This window comes from Pristiophorus japonicus, unplaced genomic scaffold (assembly GCF_044704955.1).
Source record: "Pristiophorus japonicus isolate sPriJap1 unplaced genomic scaffold, sPriJap1.hap1 HAP1_SCAFFOLD_1256, whole genome shotgun sequence".
NCBI classification, from domain to species: domain Eukaryota; kingdom Metazoa; phylum Chordata; class Chondrichthyes; family Pristiophoridae; genus Pristiophorus; species Pristiophorus japonicus.
In genome coordinates, this window is record NW_027250922.1 from 15,709 (window position 1) to 34,660 (window position 18,952).

Consider the following 18,952-nt stretch of genomic DNA (forward strand, 5'->3'; position numbering starts at 1 on the left):
TAAAACTCTTGTGCCTGGTAAAAGCAGGCACATAGCCTGCTTTTACCAGCGTAAGAATTTAAAAACATTAAAATAAAATTTTAAAATACATTTTTGTTAAAAACCCTGCCCACTCAGGTTATTTTTTTTTTTTAAATTCGGCAAATTTTATTTTCCAAAAACATTTCTTTTTTTTTTAAAACTTTAATTTCTATAATGTATTTGAGTTTTAAAAAAAATGTTTAATGTAGTGTTTGGGTGTGATTCTCATTCATAGTAATAGGAGTTTTGAACTTATGGAAACTTATTATGAATGAGAAAATACTTTACCATGATTTGGTGTCCAGGCCCAAGTGACTCCGCTCCGTGTGCAACAAGAGGAGGCCTCGAGTCCGGGATCTCTGGCGAGCATTCGACCAAAAGTTAAGTGCGCATCTTTTCTCCTATTTTTAGTCGAACGCCCGCGGGAAGAAACAACCGGGATTTCAGGGCCATTAAATTTCTCAGCACATCCATAGGAATTGTAAATGCAATGCAATGATGTCAAAAAACACCTCTTTTAAGCTGACCAGAGGAAGAACAATGTTTGATATTTATTAATGTAGAAATAAAAGCATTTCCTGGTATTTGAATTAATTAATTGTAGGAAGAGATTTATGGACATGGTGGCCAATTTTGTACTTCATATTGATTATAATCTAAAGAACTGCAGTTATCTGAGCAGTATAAGTTCTCGGGTACCGTCGCAGCATTCGGTCGTCTGATGAAAAGTGTTTTTGAAGACCAGGACCTCAAATTTGGCACCAAACCTATGGTCTACACTAGTGATACCCACCCTCCTATATGGCTCAGAGACGTGGACCATATACAGGAGACACCTCAAAGCACTGGAGAAGTACCACCAGCGCTGCCTCCGTAAGATCCTGCAAATCCACTGGGAGGATAGACACACCAACGTCAGTGTTCTCGATCAGGCCAACATTCCCAGCATCGAAGCACTGACCACACTCTACCAGCTCTGTTGGATGAGCCACATTGTCTGCATACCCGACACGAGACTCCCAAAGCAAACGCTCTCCTCGGAACCCCTACACGGCAAGCGAGCCCTAGGATGGCAGAGGAAATGTTTCAAGGACATCCTCAAAGTCTCCTTGATAAAGTGCAACATCCTCACCGACACCTGGGAATCCCTGGCTCAAGACTGCCCTAAATGGAGGAAGAGCATCCGGGAGGGCGCTGAGCACCTCGAGTCTCATCGCCGAGAGCATGCAGAAACCAAGCGCAGACAGTGGAAGGAACGTGCAGCAAACCTGTCCCATCCCACCCACCCTTTCCTTTAACGACTGTCTGTCCCACCTGTGACCGAAACTGTAATTCCTGTATTGATCTGTACAATCACCTGGAGAATTCATTTTTAGAGTGGAAGCAAGTCTTCCTTGATTTTGAGGGACTGCCTATGATGATTATTATAAATTGCAGTTTGTGCTAATTTCACAGCCCATTTTATTATTTACTTTAATATTTTTAACCTCCAGGGCCTGAGTTTGGAAGCAAGAAGAACTGTATTTATCTTCTCTTCTTTGGCAGTCCCTCGGAGTCTAGGATGACTTGCTTCCACACTAAAAATGAGTTCTCAGGTGACTGATGAGTCCGATGCGGGATCTACAGTCTGTCACAGGTGGGGCAGACGGTGGTTGAAAGGACGGGTGGGTGGGGTGCTTGGGTTGTCATGCGCTTCTTCCACTGTGTGTGCTCCCGGCGAAGAGGCTCGAAGTGGTAGGCGCCTTCCCGGATGCTCCTCCTCCGCTTTGAGCAGTCTTGGGCCAGGGATTCCCAGGTGTCGGTGGGGATGTTGCACTTTTTCCCAGGAGGCTTTGAGGCTGTCCTTGAAGCATTTTCTCTGCCCACCTGGGGCTCGCTTGCCGTGTCAGAGCTCCAAGTAAAGCGCTTGGTTTGGGAGTTTCGTATCAGGCATACGGACGATGTGGCCCGTCCATCAGAGCTGATCGAGCATGATCAATGCTTCGATGCTGGGGATGTTGGCCTGAGCAAGAACACTGATTGTTGGTGCACCTACCCTGCTAATGGATTTGCAGGATCTTGCGGAGGCAGCGTTAGTGGTACTTCTCCAGTGTTTTGAGGTGCCTGCTGTACATAGTCCATGTCTCTGAAGCATATAGGAGGGCGGTTATCACTATTGCTCTGTAGACCATGAGCTTAGTGCCGGGTTTGAGGTCCTGGTCTTCAAACACTCTCTTCCTCAGGTGACCAAAGGCCGCACTGGCACACTGAAGGCGGTGTTGGACTTCATCGACTTCTGCCCTTGTTGACAGTCAGCTCCCGAGGTATGGAAAATGGTCCATGTTGTTCAAGGCCTCGTTGTGGATTTTGATAATCAGGGGAAGGGGAAACAGTACTGTGTGGCGGGGGCAGGTTGGTAGAGGACCTATATTACTATGGTAAGTGATAATTTAATGTGCCAGAACTAATGGAAACCATTGCCATCACAGGCAGAGAAACAAAGAAAATGTCAACGGTGTGTAGAGTTTCAATAATTCTTTTTTTAACTAAACTAACCAGGTTATCGTTTAATTTTGTTTGACGGAAAAGATTATTTTTTATTCCAAAACCATTAAAAAGCCACGTCCTGAAAGTATGATTTCACTTGCGTTTAAATCAAGTGAATCTATCAATATCCCTTAAGCTATTTAAAAAAAATGTTACCAGTGCATAATGTGGGACTATGTACATTCTGCTTATTCTTGCTGTTATAATTGCAATAATGCATATTTTCATAGGCCATTTTCAGAAAAATATTTTTGGATAAACACATTTGTGAAAGACCTACCGTACAGCACCTAATCCAGGCCAACTCAGATCTTCGATGTAGGTCAGACCAGCTGTCCGGTAAACCTCCTGTTTAAATTCTTCTCGAAGTTCTCCGGTGCTAATTAGAATTGGAATTTTTGCTTTCAGGCATTCAGCCAATTCATCCACATGTTCTGGTTTGGTGTTCAGGACTATATTAAAAAAAAGCCTAAAATCTCATTTTGAGAAACTCCAAATGTTCACAGGATAGCTGGCAGTAGTGTAATGACAAAATACTTTGGAATTATGAAGCTTATGCAACAAGTAATTTATTTTCAGTCTCCCACTTAGTCGAAAATAGTGAATTCTCAATGCTCGTGTATTAAGCTTGGTAGCTATACTGTATCATTACATTCTGCAATCCCATTTTTATATAGAAAGGGCCCATTTAAAACAAAAACAATATACAATAATCTTTTTGCTAATATGCAGTACAGCTAAACTGGAGAAGCAAATTTCCTGACAGAATGTGACAATTTGATACTAGATTTAAATATCTGAATTGCACTGATAGATGCACCAGAAAGTTCATCATTATTTTAGCCAGTAGAATGATGAGAAGTAATGAAGTCTAAGAGAAATGGTCATGGGATTAGAGGTCATTACTAGTTAAAATCCGGATAATTTGTTCATGCAAGATCAGTGCTGGCATTGTTGGAACCGTTGCAGAGGAGCATGTATGGTCCCTCTCCTAATATTTTGGTAGACACTGTATATTGCAGAAGGCTATTAGAATCAGCATCAGAATTGATATTAGCAAAAATGGTTCAGACAAATCTTCACTCAGCCAAGGTATTATCCAGATATGAATTCAAGTAATTCAATACTGTGTACAACACCTGTTTATAAACCTCAGGGCCCATTTGAGTATAGGAGACTGGATGCTGCAGTGGATTATAACAACACTGTCCTCTCGCTGTTATCGGACATTGAATCCAGACTATTTGATGCTTGGAAAGTCCTCTCTATCTCTTTCTAAAAGGAAAGATTTCTGGTGCATAAGAATTAAAATATAAAAATATAAGAAATAGGAGCTGAAGTAGGCCATTCGGCCCTTTGAGCCTGCTCCACCATGACTGATCTTCTACCTCAACTCCACCTTCCCGCACTATCCCCATATCCCTTAATTCCCCCAAAATTATCAACCTCTGTCTTGAATATACTCAACGACTGAGCATCCACAGCTCTCTGGGGTAGAGAATTCCAAAGATTCACAACCCTTTGAGTTAAGAAATTTCTCCTCATCCCAATCCTAAATGGCCAACCTCTTATTTTGAGACTGTGACCCCATGTTCTAGATTCCCCAGCCAGGGGAAACATCTTCACAGCATTAACCCTGTCCAGCCCCTTAAGAATGTTATATGTTTCAATTAGATCACCTCTCATTCTTCTAAGTTCTCGGGAATATAGGCCGAGTCTACTCAATCTCTCCTCATAGGACAATCCCCTCATCCCAGGAATTAGCCTAGTGAACCTCCCTCTAAGGCAAGTATGTATTTCCTTAGGTAAGGTGACCAGAACTGTACGCAGTACTCCAGGGGCCCAAGTTTCCACACGATAAAAAACAGGCGCCCCTCCGAGCTGGGCGCCCGTTTTTCGTGCCGAAAAAAAACCTCGCAATTCTGGAGCGTTCTGCAGCTCCTTGTCTGCCTGGCGCGGCGCCCAGGGGGGCGGAGCCTACACTCGCGCCGATTTTGTAAGTGGGAGGGGGCGGGTACTATTTAAATTAGTTTTTTTCCTGCCGGCAACGCTGCGCGTGCGCGTTGGAGCATTCGCACATGCTCAGTGTGAAAAAAACATTGCCACTCGGCCATTTTTGTAGTTCTTTGTAGCTGTTTAATTTTTGAACATTTTTTAATAAAAGCACATTGCCATCAGCACTTGCAGCCTTCTCACTGTCTCCTCCCCCCCAGGAACAAAACGGCTGTTCCCTTACCCCCCTCCCCGGGAACGAAACGGCTGTTCCCTCCCCCCCCCCCCCTCCCCTCCACGGGAACGAAACAGCCGTTTCCTTCTCCTCTCCTCTCCCCTCCCCTCCTCCTCTCTCTCTCCCCCCCCCCCCCCACGGGAACGAACGCCTGCAGCATTCTCCGTGCCTGAAGCACTTTCACACAGGTAGGAAGATGGTTTATTTAATCTTTTCTTTGCTTATAAATGTTTATTCAGGTTGGATTTATTTGTATAATATTGTAGAAGTATAAATAAGGATTTATTGTAGAATTTAATGAGTTCCCTTCCCCCCCTCCCCCCCCCCACACCTCGTTCTGGACGCCTATTTTGTAACCTGCGCCTGATTTTTTAATGTGTAGAACAGGTTTTTTCAGTTCTACAAAAATCTTCACTTGCTCCATTCTAACTTAGTTTGGAGTACATTTTCACTGTGGAATCTTTGAAATCAGGCGTCAGTGGCCGGACACACCCCCTTTTGAAGAAAAAATTCTGTTCCAAAGTAGAACTGTTCTACCTGACTAGAACTGCAGAAAAAAAAATGTGGAGAATTGCAATTTCTAAGATAGTCTGTTCTCCACCAGTTGCTCCTAAAAATCAGGCGCAAATCATGTGGAAACTTGGGTCCCAGGTGTGGCCTCACCAATGCCCTGTATAATTACAATTTCTATCAGTGCAAAAAGAAATAACTTAATGTAGAACAGCCCTGCTAACCTTATGCTAACTCAATGGTACTAAAAATGTATAAATTGAAGTATTTACACAATGAAGACAAATTCTTCCTGCAAAACATAAACTTATAAAAATATCTACAGTTATTTACTCACCTGCTGCTGTCATCAATGGACTAAATCGTATACACACTCCCTCATCTTCCAACTCCACAACATCTACACCACTGGTCGGAACCAACTGTCCTAGCTGTTCTCCTAACTGTTGACAGAAATACAAGGTATAATTTGGTGAATAATAAAAAAAAACATAATGCACTTGCTGTGAACTCATTTTGAATCTCGTGACTGTTTTAACTGATCCATATGAACACTAATTTAACTTTTGATTATACAGTTTTTTGATAGGACATCTGCAAACTTAATAGTACCCAAGCTTCATAATAAATTCTTACCCAGCGATTCAGGGCATCATCAATCTCTCTCTCATTGCTTTCTTTTGTGGATTCCTGAGCTGCAGCAGTTTGATACTGAGCTCCATCTGTAGCTGAAAATGTTAATAAAAAGATTAAAACGGAGATCACAAATGAGAAAGAAATGCTGCAAACATTTGTTTGCTTTTGCCAATTTTTCTTCCTTCCTCCTTGACGGAAGGTGTTGATTCCTGCTCGGGTATGGTTCTATAGCTGCTGTTCATTTTTTGGAACCCAAGGAGTACTGACCATAGGGAAAGGGGGAGGAGATGATGTCACATCTGAACCCGATACTGTGATCATCAGATGTCCACATGTTTCGTTTCCAGTAGGCATCTGTGGATAGTGAAGGGGAGTAGGAACCAAGGGACGTTATGCCACGGCAGCCCGACTGCTATCCTGTTGAAATCAGATAAGCAGAGAGCCACACCTGGGATGGGAGCTAGTGGAGTTCGTCAAACACGTCAGTGGAACATCTTATGGAATAGGATGTGGAGGATGGAGTTCTGGGTGAGTTGGAGTTTGTCAACGGTTGAGCTCAGGTATCTAGGAAGGAGTGTGTTAACATAAGAAATAGGAGCAGGAGTACGCCATACGGCCCCTTGAGCCTACTCTGCCATTTAATATGATCATGACTGATCCAATCATGGACTCAGATCCATTTCCCTGCCCGCTCTTCATAACCCCTTATTCCCTTATCATTTAAGAAACTTATCTATTTCTGTCTTAAATTTATTCAATATCCCAGTTTCCACAGCTCTCTGAGGCAGCGAATTCCACAGATCCACAACCCTCCGAAGAAATTTCTCTCCTCGTCTCAGTTTTAATGGGCGGTCACTTATTCTAAGATTATGCCCTCTAGTCCTAGTCTCCCCCATCAGTGGAAACATCCTCTCTGCATCCACCCTGTCAAGCCCCCTCATAATCTTACAAGTTTCGATTAGATCACCTCTCATTCTTCTGAATTCCAATGAGTGCGAGCTCAACCTACTCAACCTTTCCTCACAAGGCAACCTTCTCTGAACTGCCTCCAAAGCAAGTATATCCTTTCGTAAATATGGAAACCAAAACTGTACACAGTATTCCAGGTGTGGCCTCACCAATACCAATGTAGCAAGACTTCCCCGCTTTTATACTCCATCCCCTTTGCAATAAAGACCAAGATACCATTGGCCTTCCTGATCACTTGTTGTACCTGCATACTATCCTTTTGTGTTTCATGCACAAGTACCCCCAGGTCCCGCTGTACTGCAGCACTTTGCAATCTTTCTCTATTTAAATAACAACTTGCTCTTTGATTTTTTTCTGCCAAAGTGCATGACCTCACACTTTCCAACATTATACTCCATCTGCCAAATTTTTGCCCACTCACTTAGCCTGTCTGTCCTTTTGCAGATTTTTTGTGTCCCCCTCACACGTTACTTTTCCTCCCATCTTTGTATCGTTAGCAAACTTGGCGACGTTACACTCAGTCCCTTCTTCCAAGTCGTTAATATAGATTGTAAATAGTTGGGGTCCCAGCACTGATCCCTGCGGCACCCCACTGGTTACTGATTGCCAACCCGAGAATGAACCATTTATCCCTACTCTCTGTTTTCTGTTCGTTAGCCAATCCTCTTTCTATGCTAATATATTACCCCCAACCCCGTGAACTGTTATCTTGTGCAATATCCTTGTGTGGCACCTTGTCAAATGCCTTCTGGAAGTCCAAATATACCACATCCACTGGTTCCCCTTTATCCACCCTGTTCGTTACATTCTCAAAGAATTCTCAACAGTATCCAATTTCACTGGGGAAAGCAGATGTTAGGCACCATACATGTATTGGAGAAGTTGAGAGCTTGCTAGTGGCACAGACATGGATGTGTGTTTCAGTGCCGATGGGTATGAGGTAGGAGCGAAGGCGGACGTTACAGAAATGAGCTGTAATCAGGTGATAGACTAGATGTGGGGTTTGAAACTTGGCTCAAGGTCCAACAGGATACTGAAACTATACAATATTTGGTTTAGCCTGAGTGAGCAGCCAAATGGAACAGAGTCTGAAGCTACAGTGCAGGGTTCCTAGAGCCTGTCCTGCTCAACGGTATCCAATTTCGCTGGGGAAAGCAGGTGTTAGGCACCATATATGTGTAATCATCATCATGGGCAGTCCCTCGTATCGAGGAAGACTTCCTTCCATGTCAAAAAGGGATGAGTTCACAGGTGTTTCAATGAAGGACCTAATATTCCAGGTCCCAAACTACATATTGAAGGGTGGAAGATGCCTGTGCGTGGATTTTTTTAACGTTTAGTGGCCTTTGCACACCAGCCACCAAACTTGACAGAGCTAGGTCTTGGTCCAGTGACAAGGATTAACCATGACGACTGGAGACCAGCTCTGTTGCATGGACCTGCACTGTGGGCAGGCCCGTATACGTAAATGAGCAGCCCAACAGTGGTTTTAGGTGAGCACCAGGAATGCCTGAAAAATGGCCTGAGCCAATAGTGAGTTGGAAGATTTTCAGGTGTCCTTGGGGTGCAAAATGCTTGTGCCCGAAGTTGGAATTCGTGTCCATATTAAACAGGTGCAATACGGCTCAATTTCTTCCCCACTTTATGTGCCATAGAAACAAAGCCAACAGTGAGGTATGGAATCAAAGTATACATGAATATATCTTTAAAACCACAGTACTTTTAGAACAGTTTACGCCTTTAAGTTCCAGAAGCCGGATAAGGATATAGGGCCCAAGTTTCGAGCCGTGCCTAGAACGGCGCAGTCCCGACCTGGACTCCCGTTTTTCGCGCCACAAAGTGCGCCTAAAAAAACCCTCCGTATTCTCCACCTCCCTGCAGGTCCTCTGGCCCTCGGCGCAGCGCAGCAGGAGCTGTAGGGGGCGGAGCCAGGTCCCTGCGCTGAAAACAGTGCCGGGACCTCTGCACATGCGCGCTACAGTGGGCACACAAGTGCAGTAGCCCGAAACTGTGTGGGAGGGGCCCAAAGCACGCAGCCCCTAGCCCTGGCCCAATGGCCTCACTGGGGCTGCGTGAATAAGGCTCCTCCCACGGACCCGACACCTGCTCCCCCGCCCCGGGCCGGACCCGACACCCGCCTCCGGACTCGACACCCGCTCCCCCCCCACCGCCCCGCCTCCGACACCCACCCCCCCACCCCCCCCGGACCGGACCGACTCCCGCTCCACCCCCCGCCACCTCCGGACTGGATCCGACCTGACCTCCCTCTCCCTCCCTCCTGCCCCCCGACCCGCCTCCCACCACCCCCCCCCCAACGCCACCTACCTGTAAATTTGGTGCTGGGGACGGGCCCTGCCCGAAGTCTCGGGCCCGGCCTGTTCAGCCTCCCTCCCCCTTCTCCTCTCCTTCCCCCCCCCACCCCCAATCTCCTTCTCCTCCCCCCCCAAATCTCCTTCTCCCCCCCCAATCTCCTTCTCCTCCTCCCCCCACCAAATCTCCTCCCCCCCCACCAAATCTCCTCCTCTCCCCCCCCCCCACCAAATCTCCTTCTCTTTCCCCCCCCCCCACCAAATCTCCTTCTCTTTTCTCCCCCCCCCCCACCAAATCTCCTTCTCTTTTCTCCCCCCCCCCCCACCAAATCTCCTTCTCTCCCCCCCCCCCCACCAAATCTCCTTCTCTCCCCCCCCCCCACCAAATCTCCTTCTCCCCCCCCCCAAAATCTCCTTCTCCCCCCGCCCCCAAAATCTCCTTCTCCCCCCCCCCCCCCCCAAAATCTCCTTTACTCCCCTTCATCTCCTTCTCCCCTCTACCTCCCTGTCAGAAAGATAGAGAATGAGACACACAGACAGAGAGAGATAGAGACACACTGAGGGGGGCATCCCAGCACGCTGTTGGAGGGATCCCGGTGCTGCAGTCGGTAAGTAGAAAATGTTTTATTTATTATTAATTTTTTTGGATTGATTTATTGATGTATTTATCATTTATTATTGATGATGGCTCTTTATTTGTAAAACTGAAGTGTTTAATGTTTGTAAACTTCTCTTTAAATCCCCCCTCCCCACGCCTGATTTGTAACCTACGCCTGATTTTCTGAAGTGCAGACAAGGTATTTTCGAGCGTACAAAAATCTTCACTTACTCCATTCTAATTTAGTTTGGAGTAAGTTTTCACTCATGAAACTTTGAAATCAGGTGTAAGTGGCCAGACACGCCCCCTTTTGAAAAAAAAATTCTGTTCCAAAGTGAAACTGTTCTAACTGACTAGAACTGGAGCAAACTAAATGACGAGAATTCCGATTTCTAAGATACTCCGTTCTACACCAGTTGCTCCTAAAAATCAGGAGCAAATCATGTGGAAACTTGGGGCCATAGTGTCTGGCCAGTATTTAGAATCACTTATAATCCTATTCATGTACAGGTACACACAAAAAGGAACAATATTCTTTGTTGTTTATTGACTCAAAAGCATCAGGCATATAATAAACCACTTGACTTAGAAATCCTGGAGGGTAATTGCTGTCAGTTCTCTGAAAAAATGTTTGAATTGGCGGACACTCAGTTTGATCATGTGAAGATTTTTGTCAGAACAACAATCACTCATGCAATTAAGGTTAAAGTCACATTCTGCCTGTCCGTGAAGAATGATCAAGGGTGAATAATAAGATTATGGTGTTAAAATACTTGCGCTCTGGATCCTGGTTCACTAACATTTTTATAAGAGAACCTCCAAAAGACTGATCAAATAATCCTGATAACTTGGGTCTCTCAATGGGAGATTTCCTTGCAAAAATTTTACCCTGGCAATTGAAAAACAAATAAATAAATTTGCTCATTGGCAAACAACTGATTTATCTCAATATTTGTATTTTTAAATTTAATTTATAAATACCAGCTAGAATGCAAGCTTCAATGTAGAAAATCATCCCAAGGTACTTCACAGAAATGTAAGGAAAATGGACACTGAACCAAAGGAGATGATGATGACAGGAAGCTTGGTCAAAGAAGTGAGTTTAAGGAGGGTCTTAGAGAGAGAGAGAGAGAGAGAGAGATTTAAGGAGGGAATTCATAAGAACACAACAATTAGGAGCAGAAGTAGGCCATACGGCCTCTCGAGCCTCATCACTTTCCCTCCCAATCTCCATATCCCTTGATTCACCCATAGCCCAAAAACCTATCTATCTCAGCTTTGAGTATACTTAATGACCGAGTATCCACAGCCCTCTGGGGCAGAGAATTCCAAAAGATTCACAACCCTCAGTGAAGAAATTCCTCCTCGTCTCAGTCTTAAAAGGCTGACCCCTTATCCAGAGACCAATGCCCCTAGTTCTAGACTCCATCACTCCCCCTCAGAATCTCATGGAGCCGAAATTCAGGTTCACCAGAAAGCTGGCACACCTATGATTTTTTTTAAACTGGTACTCATCGCTGGAACTCTTTCAGGACTTCGAATTTTTTTTCAAAGTCCTACAGGAAATAGATCATAATGGGGTGGGCATTAGACTCAAAGCCAGGCTGACTGTCTGGAAATTAATCATTTGGGCCGTCCGCCGCTGTCAATCAATGTGGTGACATCACAGCGCGTGTGTGTCACCACGCTCTCTCCCCTCCGTTAAAGGGGAGAGATTCGATCATTTTTTATTTACTTTGGCCACTGGGCCACCAGGGAAGGTTTCGGCCAGGCCAGCAGCTTGGCACCCAAGAGGAGGTGCCAGGCTGCCCGTTGGTGGCCCAGCCGAACCCGGGAGCAGTATTTTGCCAGCCGATTGGCAAGTCAGCCCACAAAAATTCTTCCATTGCAGCCACGGCAGTGGGCACTCTCCTTTAAGGGCCGCCACGCTGACGGGGACATCGTGTGGCGGGGGATTGCCGGATCGAGCTGAAAATGGATAGGTAAGTATTTATTTGATTTTAATTGGGCAATGCATCTATTTGGGCGGGATGGGGTCCAGGCTGAAAAATCCCCGGCCTGAATTTTGATGGGGCAGCCTGTTGACCCCAAAGCGGCGGCCATTCGATTTTTAGGAATGGCTGCCGCAACGGGCATTAATGGGTCTCCAAGTCCCTAAATTTCAGCCCCTATATATTTCAATGAGATCACCTCTCATTCTTTTCAACTCCAGAGAGTATAGGCCCAATCTACTCAATATCTCCTCATCCCACGAATCAATCTAATGAATCTTTGTTGCGCTGCCTCTTGGGCAAGTATATCTTTCCTTAGATAAGGAGACCAAAACTGTGCACAGTTCTCCAGGTGTGGTCTCGCCAAAGCCCCGTACAATTGTAGCAAGACTTCCTTACTCTTGTACTCCAACCCCCTTGTAATAAAGACCAACATGCCATTTGCCTTCCTAATTGCTTGCTGTACCTGCATGCTAACTTTGTGTTTCCTGTACAAGATCTCTCTGAACACAACATTTAGGCGTTTCTCTCCATTTAAAAAATATTCTGTTTTCCTATTCTTCCTACCAAAGTGAATAACCTCACATTTTCCCACATTATACTCCATCTGCCACCTTATTGCCCACTCACTTACCTATCTATATCCCTTTGCAGACTCTTTGTATCCTCCTCTTAGCTTACTTTCCCACCTAGCTTTGTATCGTTAGAAAACTTGGATATATTACACTTGGCTCATTCATCCAAGTCATTAATATAGATTGTAAATAGCTGAGGCCCCAGCACTGATCCTTGCAGTACCTCACTAGTTACAGCCTGTCACCTGAAAATGACCAGTTTATTCATACTCTGTTTTATGTCCGCTAACCAATCCTCTATCCATGGTAATACATTAATCCAAACTCCATGAGCCCTTATCTTGCATAATAACCTTTTACGTGGTATCTTATCCTTGGCAGCTGATGGCACAATTGCCAATGGTGGGGTGAAAGGAAGGAGGTATATGTACAAGAAGATGGAGTCATGGAACAAAATGTATAGTGGTGTTGTAGTGCTGGAGGCAGTGAAAGATAGGGAGAGGTGAGGTTATGCAGGCATGTAAATACAAAGATGAGAGTTTTAAACTTGAAGCATTGGGGGACCGGGAGCCAACATAGGTCAACGAGGATAAGTATGATGGGTGAGCATGACGTGGTGTAGGATAGGGTATGGGCAGCAAAGCTTTGGATGAGCTGAAGTTTATGGAGATTGGAGGATGGCCAGAGAACACTGAAGTAATCAAATCTGGTGGTGATAAGGACATGAACAAAGGTTTCGGCAGCAGATGGGCTGAGGAAGTGGCATAGGTTGGCAATGTTACGGAAGTTTAAATGGGCAGTCTTTGTGATGGAGAGGTTGGAAGCTTGCTCAAGATTGAATAGGACACCAAGGTTGCAAACGGATTAGGCCAACCAGAGACAGTGGCCAGGGATGGACTGAATGGCTCATGTCGGACAAACAAACTGCGTACAGTTCTGATCACCACATTACAGGAAATATGCGATTGCACTAGAGAGGGTACAGAGGAGAATTTTAGCTATGAGGAACAGATTGGATAGGCTAGGGTTGTTTTCTTTACAACAGAGACGGCTGAGGGGAGACTTAATTTAGGTGTATAAAATTATGAGGGGCCTAGTTAGTGTGGATAGGAAGCACCTATTTCCCTCAGCAGAGGGGTCAATAATCAGGGGGCATAGATTTAAAGTAATTGGTAGAAGGATTAGAGGGGAGTGGAGGAGAACTTCTTTCACCCAGAGGGCAGTGAGGGTCTGGAACTCTCTGCCTGAAAAAGAGTAGTAAAGTCAGAAACCCTCACCACATTTAAAAAGTACTTGTATATGCACTTGAGCTGCCACAACCTGCAAGGTTACGGACCAAGAGCTGGAAAGCTCTTTTTTGACCGGTGCAGACATGATAGGCCGAATGGCCTCCTTCTGTGCCGTCCATTTCTATTATTAGATAAGCAGTCTGATAGTACAGAGACAGAAAGTTTGAGAGAGGTGGTGAAGTAAGATGGGTGTCATCACCATACATTTGGAGTTTGACATCATCAGATGAAATTGAATAAAGAGAAGTATTCCAATGAGGAACAGGAGGGGCCAAGTAGTGGAGGGGGAGTAGATCCAAGAGTGGTTGGAAGAGGAAAATAACAACTCGGGCTGAGTCTGATAAAGTGCAGACTAAAGCTTTAAATGTTTTGAAGAATTTAACCAAATGTGGAAATGGAAATTCTAAATCCTACATCTTACGACAGATCCGTTTGAACCTGGTTTGCTGGTTACACCTGGATGAAAAAAGCAAATTTGTCTTGCAGCTTAACATTGTGTTTGGTCGCTCGACTTATTGGTTCTGACAAGCCATCTTCAATAATTCTGAAGTATTTAGCAGAGCCCAGCATGAACTACAGGAGTTCCTCAGAGACATTTCAAAGTAATTCATTAACGATTTCCCTGACAGGATTGACATGTACATCACAGATTGGGGCAGTGATGGCAGCATAATCCCACAAGATTATCCAACCAACAGTGTCATGGCATCTTTTATTTCACTTGAACAAGCACATGGGGCTTTGGTTTAACATCTCATCTGAAAGAAAGCACCACCAATGATGCAGCTAACCCTTCAATACTGCACTGAAATGTCAACCTAAATGATATGCTCAAGTTCTAGAGTAGGACTTGAACCCACAATCTTCTGACTCAGAGACAAGAGAGCGACCACTCAGCCAAGCTGACATAATCAAATATACAGAACACAGCAGTTCCTGTACTACTAAACTTATTAAGCAGATAGAGTGAAGGATTCTACTCATTTGTTCTTTAGCCTATGACTAGCTGACAGTTATGAAGATTTAAAGAGCAGAAACATGTAACTGCGAGGCATGAACACAGCATTAGGCTTCTTACCTGACTTTAGGTGCTCCTGGATGAATCTGAACACTACCACTGGAGAATTAAATTCATCTTCAACCTTGTAATTATAATAAAACAACAAATATTAGGAGTCCATCATTGTCATGAAGGGATGTTTTGAATATTTGGTTTATGGGCCCAACTATTTCACTTAAAAGAAATGCAGTTTAAAAAAAAAAATCACTTTACCAACTAGTTCCAAAGACCTTTAGTGGCAAGGTTTGACCACTGATCATCAAAGCAGAATTTTTATTTTCTAGAACGCTACTATAAGATTGGTTCTCTGCCAAACATACTGGACTCAGTCTTTGACCTCAAATCCAAAAATGGAGAGCCCATAAACCAATTTCCAATTTCTTACAAAGTCTTTTCTCTCTAGTCTACTGCAGTGCCCATTTCAAACACAAAGAAGCAATATACCATCCAAAAGTAATAAAAAGCCTTTGACATTTTCCATTTCTGCGAGTTATATTCCATGAAAAGTTAAAAGATTAGAAGTAACATAAAAAATGATACACAAGTCCAGATAAACATGCTTGATCCAAATGGAGTTCAAAAATACCAAAATATATTGTAGTCATTATTATTTTCTTATACAAACATAACACCAATGTGGGTGTCAGCTCTGGAACAGAGACAGATCAGTCTGAAACTTAAAACTTTTTTTTTTTAAATGATGAAATAAAAGGTAAAAGATAAAATAATATAGTAAAACATTGGGCTCCCTAATAGTGAGTACTTGAGCCACACAGGCCAAGGGGGTTGTAGATTTAATTCAGTCTGTGATTTCGATCCTCAGTCTGTGTTGCATTAGCTTTCAGATGGGACAGATGTGAGAGTATACAAGTTAGCCTCAATGCTTTTGGGTTTAGGTAAAGAAAAAAAACGTGAAGCCAACTTCTGCTGGATGTTTCTGTGTAGACCTCAGGTGAAGACAGTAACAAACTGTGATGCTTCACAATAACTGATTATCCTGCTGGCACTCACCGTCATGGCTCACACATGAAAGGCCAATTGGACGAGGTACCAGAGGGTGATCGGCATCCAGCAAGGAGTTAGCGTCTTCAGGAGAGGAGGGGAAGGGAAGGAAAGAAGAGAAAATTGGCAAGAAAAAAATATAGCAAGAATTAGGACATGACACTGGGAAAGTCAGAGGAAACTCAGTAAGAGAGGCAGCGCATACGATTTATTTTTTATTTACTTTTAAAAATGAGTGTTTTAGTAACAGAACATTATACAGTAATAAAGATTATTATAATTTTCAGCTCCCACCTCTGTTCTCTTACCGCTGATTCTAATTTGCCCTCAAGCCACTCAGCCTGAATCAGACAGTGCAAAATTTTGTCGCCTAAATGAGGATGAACTTCAAATCCAATATCCTAACACCAAGACCACTTATTTCCACCTCCAGAATACTGTCTCCCTACTTCAGTCCCTCTGTCGCTAAAACCAGTCACTTGTAGACTTGATTCTTCCTTGCCACTCTCCCATTTTCCTTAAACTCCCAAGTTGTCCAAATTTAAGCTGCCTTATTCCTGTCCTTGCTTCTCACACCCATCCTCACTAATCTACATTGGTTTGCTTTCCTCAAATGCATTAAATTTAAAATCCTCATCCTCGTTTCAATTCCCACCATGGCTTTGCCTCATCCCATCTCTGCAATCTCCTCCAACCTTGTACCTACCCCACCCTTCACCAATACAAGTAGTCCTCGAACTCTGGCCTTTTTACATTCCCTCTTCCCTATTCTCTGGAACTCCCTCCCTAAGCCCTGTGCCTCTCCACTTCTTTCCCTCTTTAAAATGGTCCCAAAATCCATCTTTTCAACTGATCCTTTCATTAAACTGCCCTATTCTCTCCCTCCATGACTGGATCCTTGTTCCCCTATCCATTTCCATTTGTGAAGCACCATGGGACTTTATGTTAAAGAGGCTAAATAAATGTAAGTTGTTATTGTTAATCAGTTGCCAAATTATAATCAGCTCGCAACAAATTTTAGGAATTACAAAATATTGTCTTTTGTCAGATGCATTCTTATTTTGCTAGCATTGACTTGCTGAATTAATAGGCTATGATACACAGAATTGTAATTTTGCTACTTTGAGCTACAGTAGGAACTCCTGATGTTTCTATATGTCAAACCAAACAACAGTACGTATGGAAGGCCAAGAATGAAAATCGATTTATGCTTTTGGGTCTTTTCTAACCTAATCCTAGATTATTTTAGCACTCATATTTTGAATCACTCTCACGGATGAGTCCCAAGTCACCATACCTCAGAGTATCTATTCTTGCCTTAGAATTTAGATAAGCTTTCGGTCATATGCCAGGAAATGAACACTTTAACCTATTGGACTAATCCTATGCCTTCTTAAGATCTTACTCCAGCTTTTTAAAGTGTTAGAGCATCATATTTAAGTTTAAAATATCAAGCAAATTTAGTTTTCAAAAGATGCACAAGTACTTACACAGTCACATGATACAGTAGACATTCTTCCACTAAATTCCTTGAGCGGATAAAATAATACCGCAACTGTAAGAATTAAGCTAATCCTTATCCTCGTACTAATGAGTGATTCTTCTGGAATTTCTTGCCATTATGGGAATGTAGTTGAACTAAAATGTGTTACTGAAATTTAAAGTAATGTTTCTCTCTTTTAGGAGTTTCAAACTAATCATCATTTCTCACTAAAATTTTCAAAAACAGTCTTTGATTTGAACAGAACAGCTCTTTTAATATTCTGGAAAACAGTTAACAGGATGTCCAATATCCCATCACTCAAGTTTAAAAAGGAACTGTCGGTCACATACAAATTGAATCAATCACACAGCATTGTTTAAGTTTGATTTATTTCTCTATCTAGCTTGCAACCGAAGAAACTTGCAATATTATATTAGAATCGGCTTGGTACCGGGATCTGAATGGCAGCTGGCTTCTAAACTACTTGTGCACAGTGACTAGATTTAAAGGAACAGGCACCAACCAAAACTGGGCAAAAATAAATTATAAGCTAAGAGGCATCAGTTCCATGGTACAAGGTCCTGCAGTGCATTTTATCATGTTTGCACAATGAAGTATTCTGCGATTTGACCAATTATAACACAACACCTTCTACTTAAAAATTAGTTTCGAGTAAATAGGATTAAAAATCAAAAAGACTATCTGACTGCAAAAGTAATTTCCCCCTACCCTAACTGCATGTCTTTTTAATTGTATCCGAATCTGGATTCACTGCCATAGACATACTATTTTGATCACCCCATGGGCAGAGCCTTTGCCATCAGATAAGACTTCCAACAACCTTGATTATATTTTAGCTTATATATAGAAATATTTTAAATCTGAAATTGTCAAAGTATTTTTTTTAAATGCAGAGTATAGATCACTGAAAACAATCGAGCATTTTAAAAATGCATTTAGCATGCAATCTTGGATAAACTCTAATTTGGCCTTTTTTTTTTAAAAACACGGAGAAATTATTTCTCCGTTTAAATTTTTGACATTGTAGTCCTATGAAGGCAAAGGGTTATTACAGGTTTTCATTGCATTTGGAACACTTTATCTGCACTGTTACTTTAGATAACAGTGTAAATAAATAATAGAAAGCATACAGAATGTTTCTTGGTATGTCAAAGGCCTTTCATTGCCATGCAACTATTAAAATGCCCTTCATCTTTGTCACAGCCTTTTCCTTTTACTACCGGAGCAAATAAAATGAATATCCTATTGCATGCACATTACATCATGCACATGCAGTCATCTGTAGTTTGGCTTAACTGACACAGGGTATGAAATGAGCATTCTGAGCCAAGTATTGTTAGTTTATAGAATAAGATCAGCCATTGGGGATAATTTGCACATGGTCCATTTACAGTCCAAACAATTCTCTAAACAACTTATAAAATATATTCTGCGTATAATTGCAAAGACAAACAACACTTGCGTAAGCAGAGATAATTTTGCATCACTGGTTAGAAGGCTGTTTAGCAATTACTGCAAATAGCTACTAGGATTGTAATAAATTATTTTTGGCTTGTGGAAAGGGCACTTTAAAGTTTTGTACAGTTCCAACATTAAACATTAGGCAGTTGCACATTGGGATGATAAATGATAAGGCTGTCGCACCACAATCAGCCATTAATGAAGCTTTGAAACAGATATACCTCTGAAATCATCTTAAAATAACTGAAACAGCAAAGATTTATTATAGGCCTAC

The 18,952-nt window shown here is 42.8% G+C and overlaps 1 protein-coding gene across 4 annotated transcripts in view; it reads right to left on the minus strand.

Moving 5' to 3' along the window:
* The window catches only part of pdxdc1 (pyridoxal-dependent decarboxylase domain containing 1), a 61,813-nt gene that overhangs the window by 8,391 nt on the left and 34,470 nt on the right, over positions 1–18,952 (minus strand). For all 4 annotated transcript variants that reach the window (XM_070870281.1, XM_070870278.1, XM_070870280.1 and 1 more), the window contains 4 exons: positions 14,730–14,793; positions 5,921–6,012; positions 5,622–5,727; positions 2,828–2,999 (listed from right to left, as the gene is read on the minus strand). In XM_070870281.1, the coding sequence (XP_070726382.1) occupies positions 2,828–2,999; positions 5,622–5,727; positions 5,921–6,012; positions 14,730–14,793 (434 nt within the window). The remainder of the gene's footprint in view (positions 1–2,827; positions 3,000–5,621; positions 5,728–5,920; positions 6,013–14,729; positions 14,794–18,952) is intronic.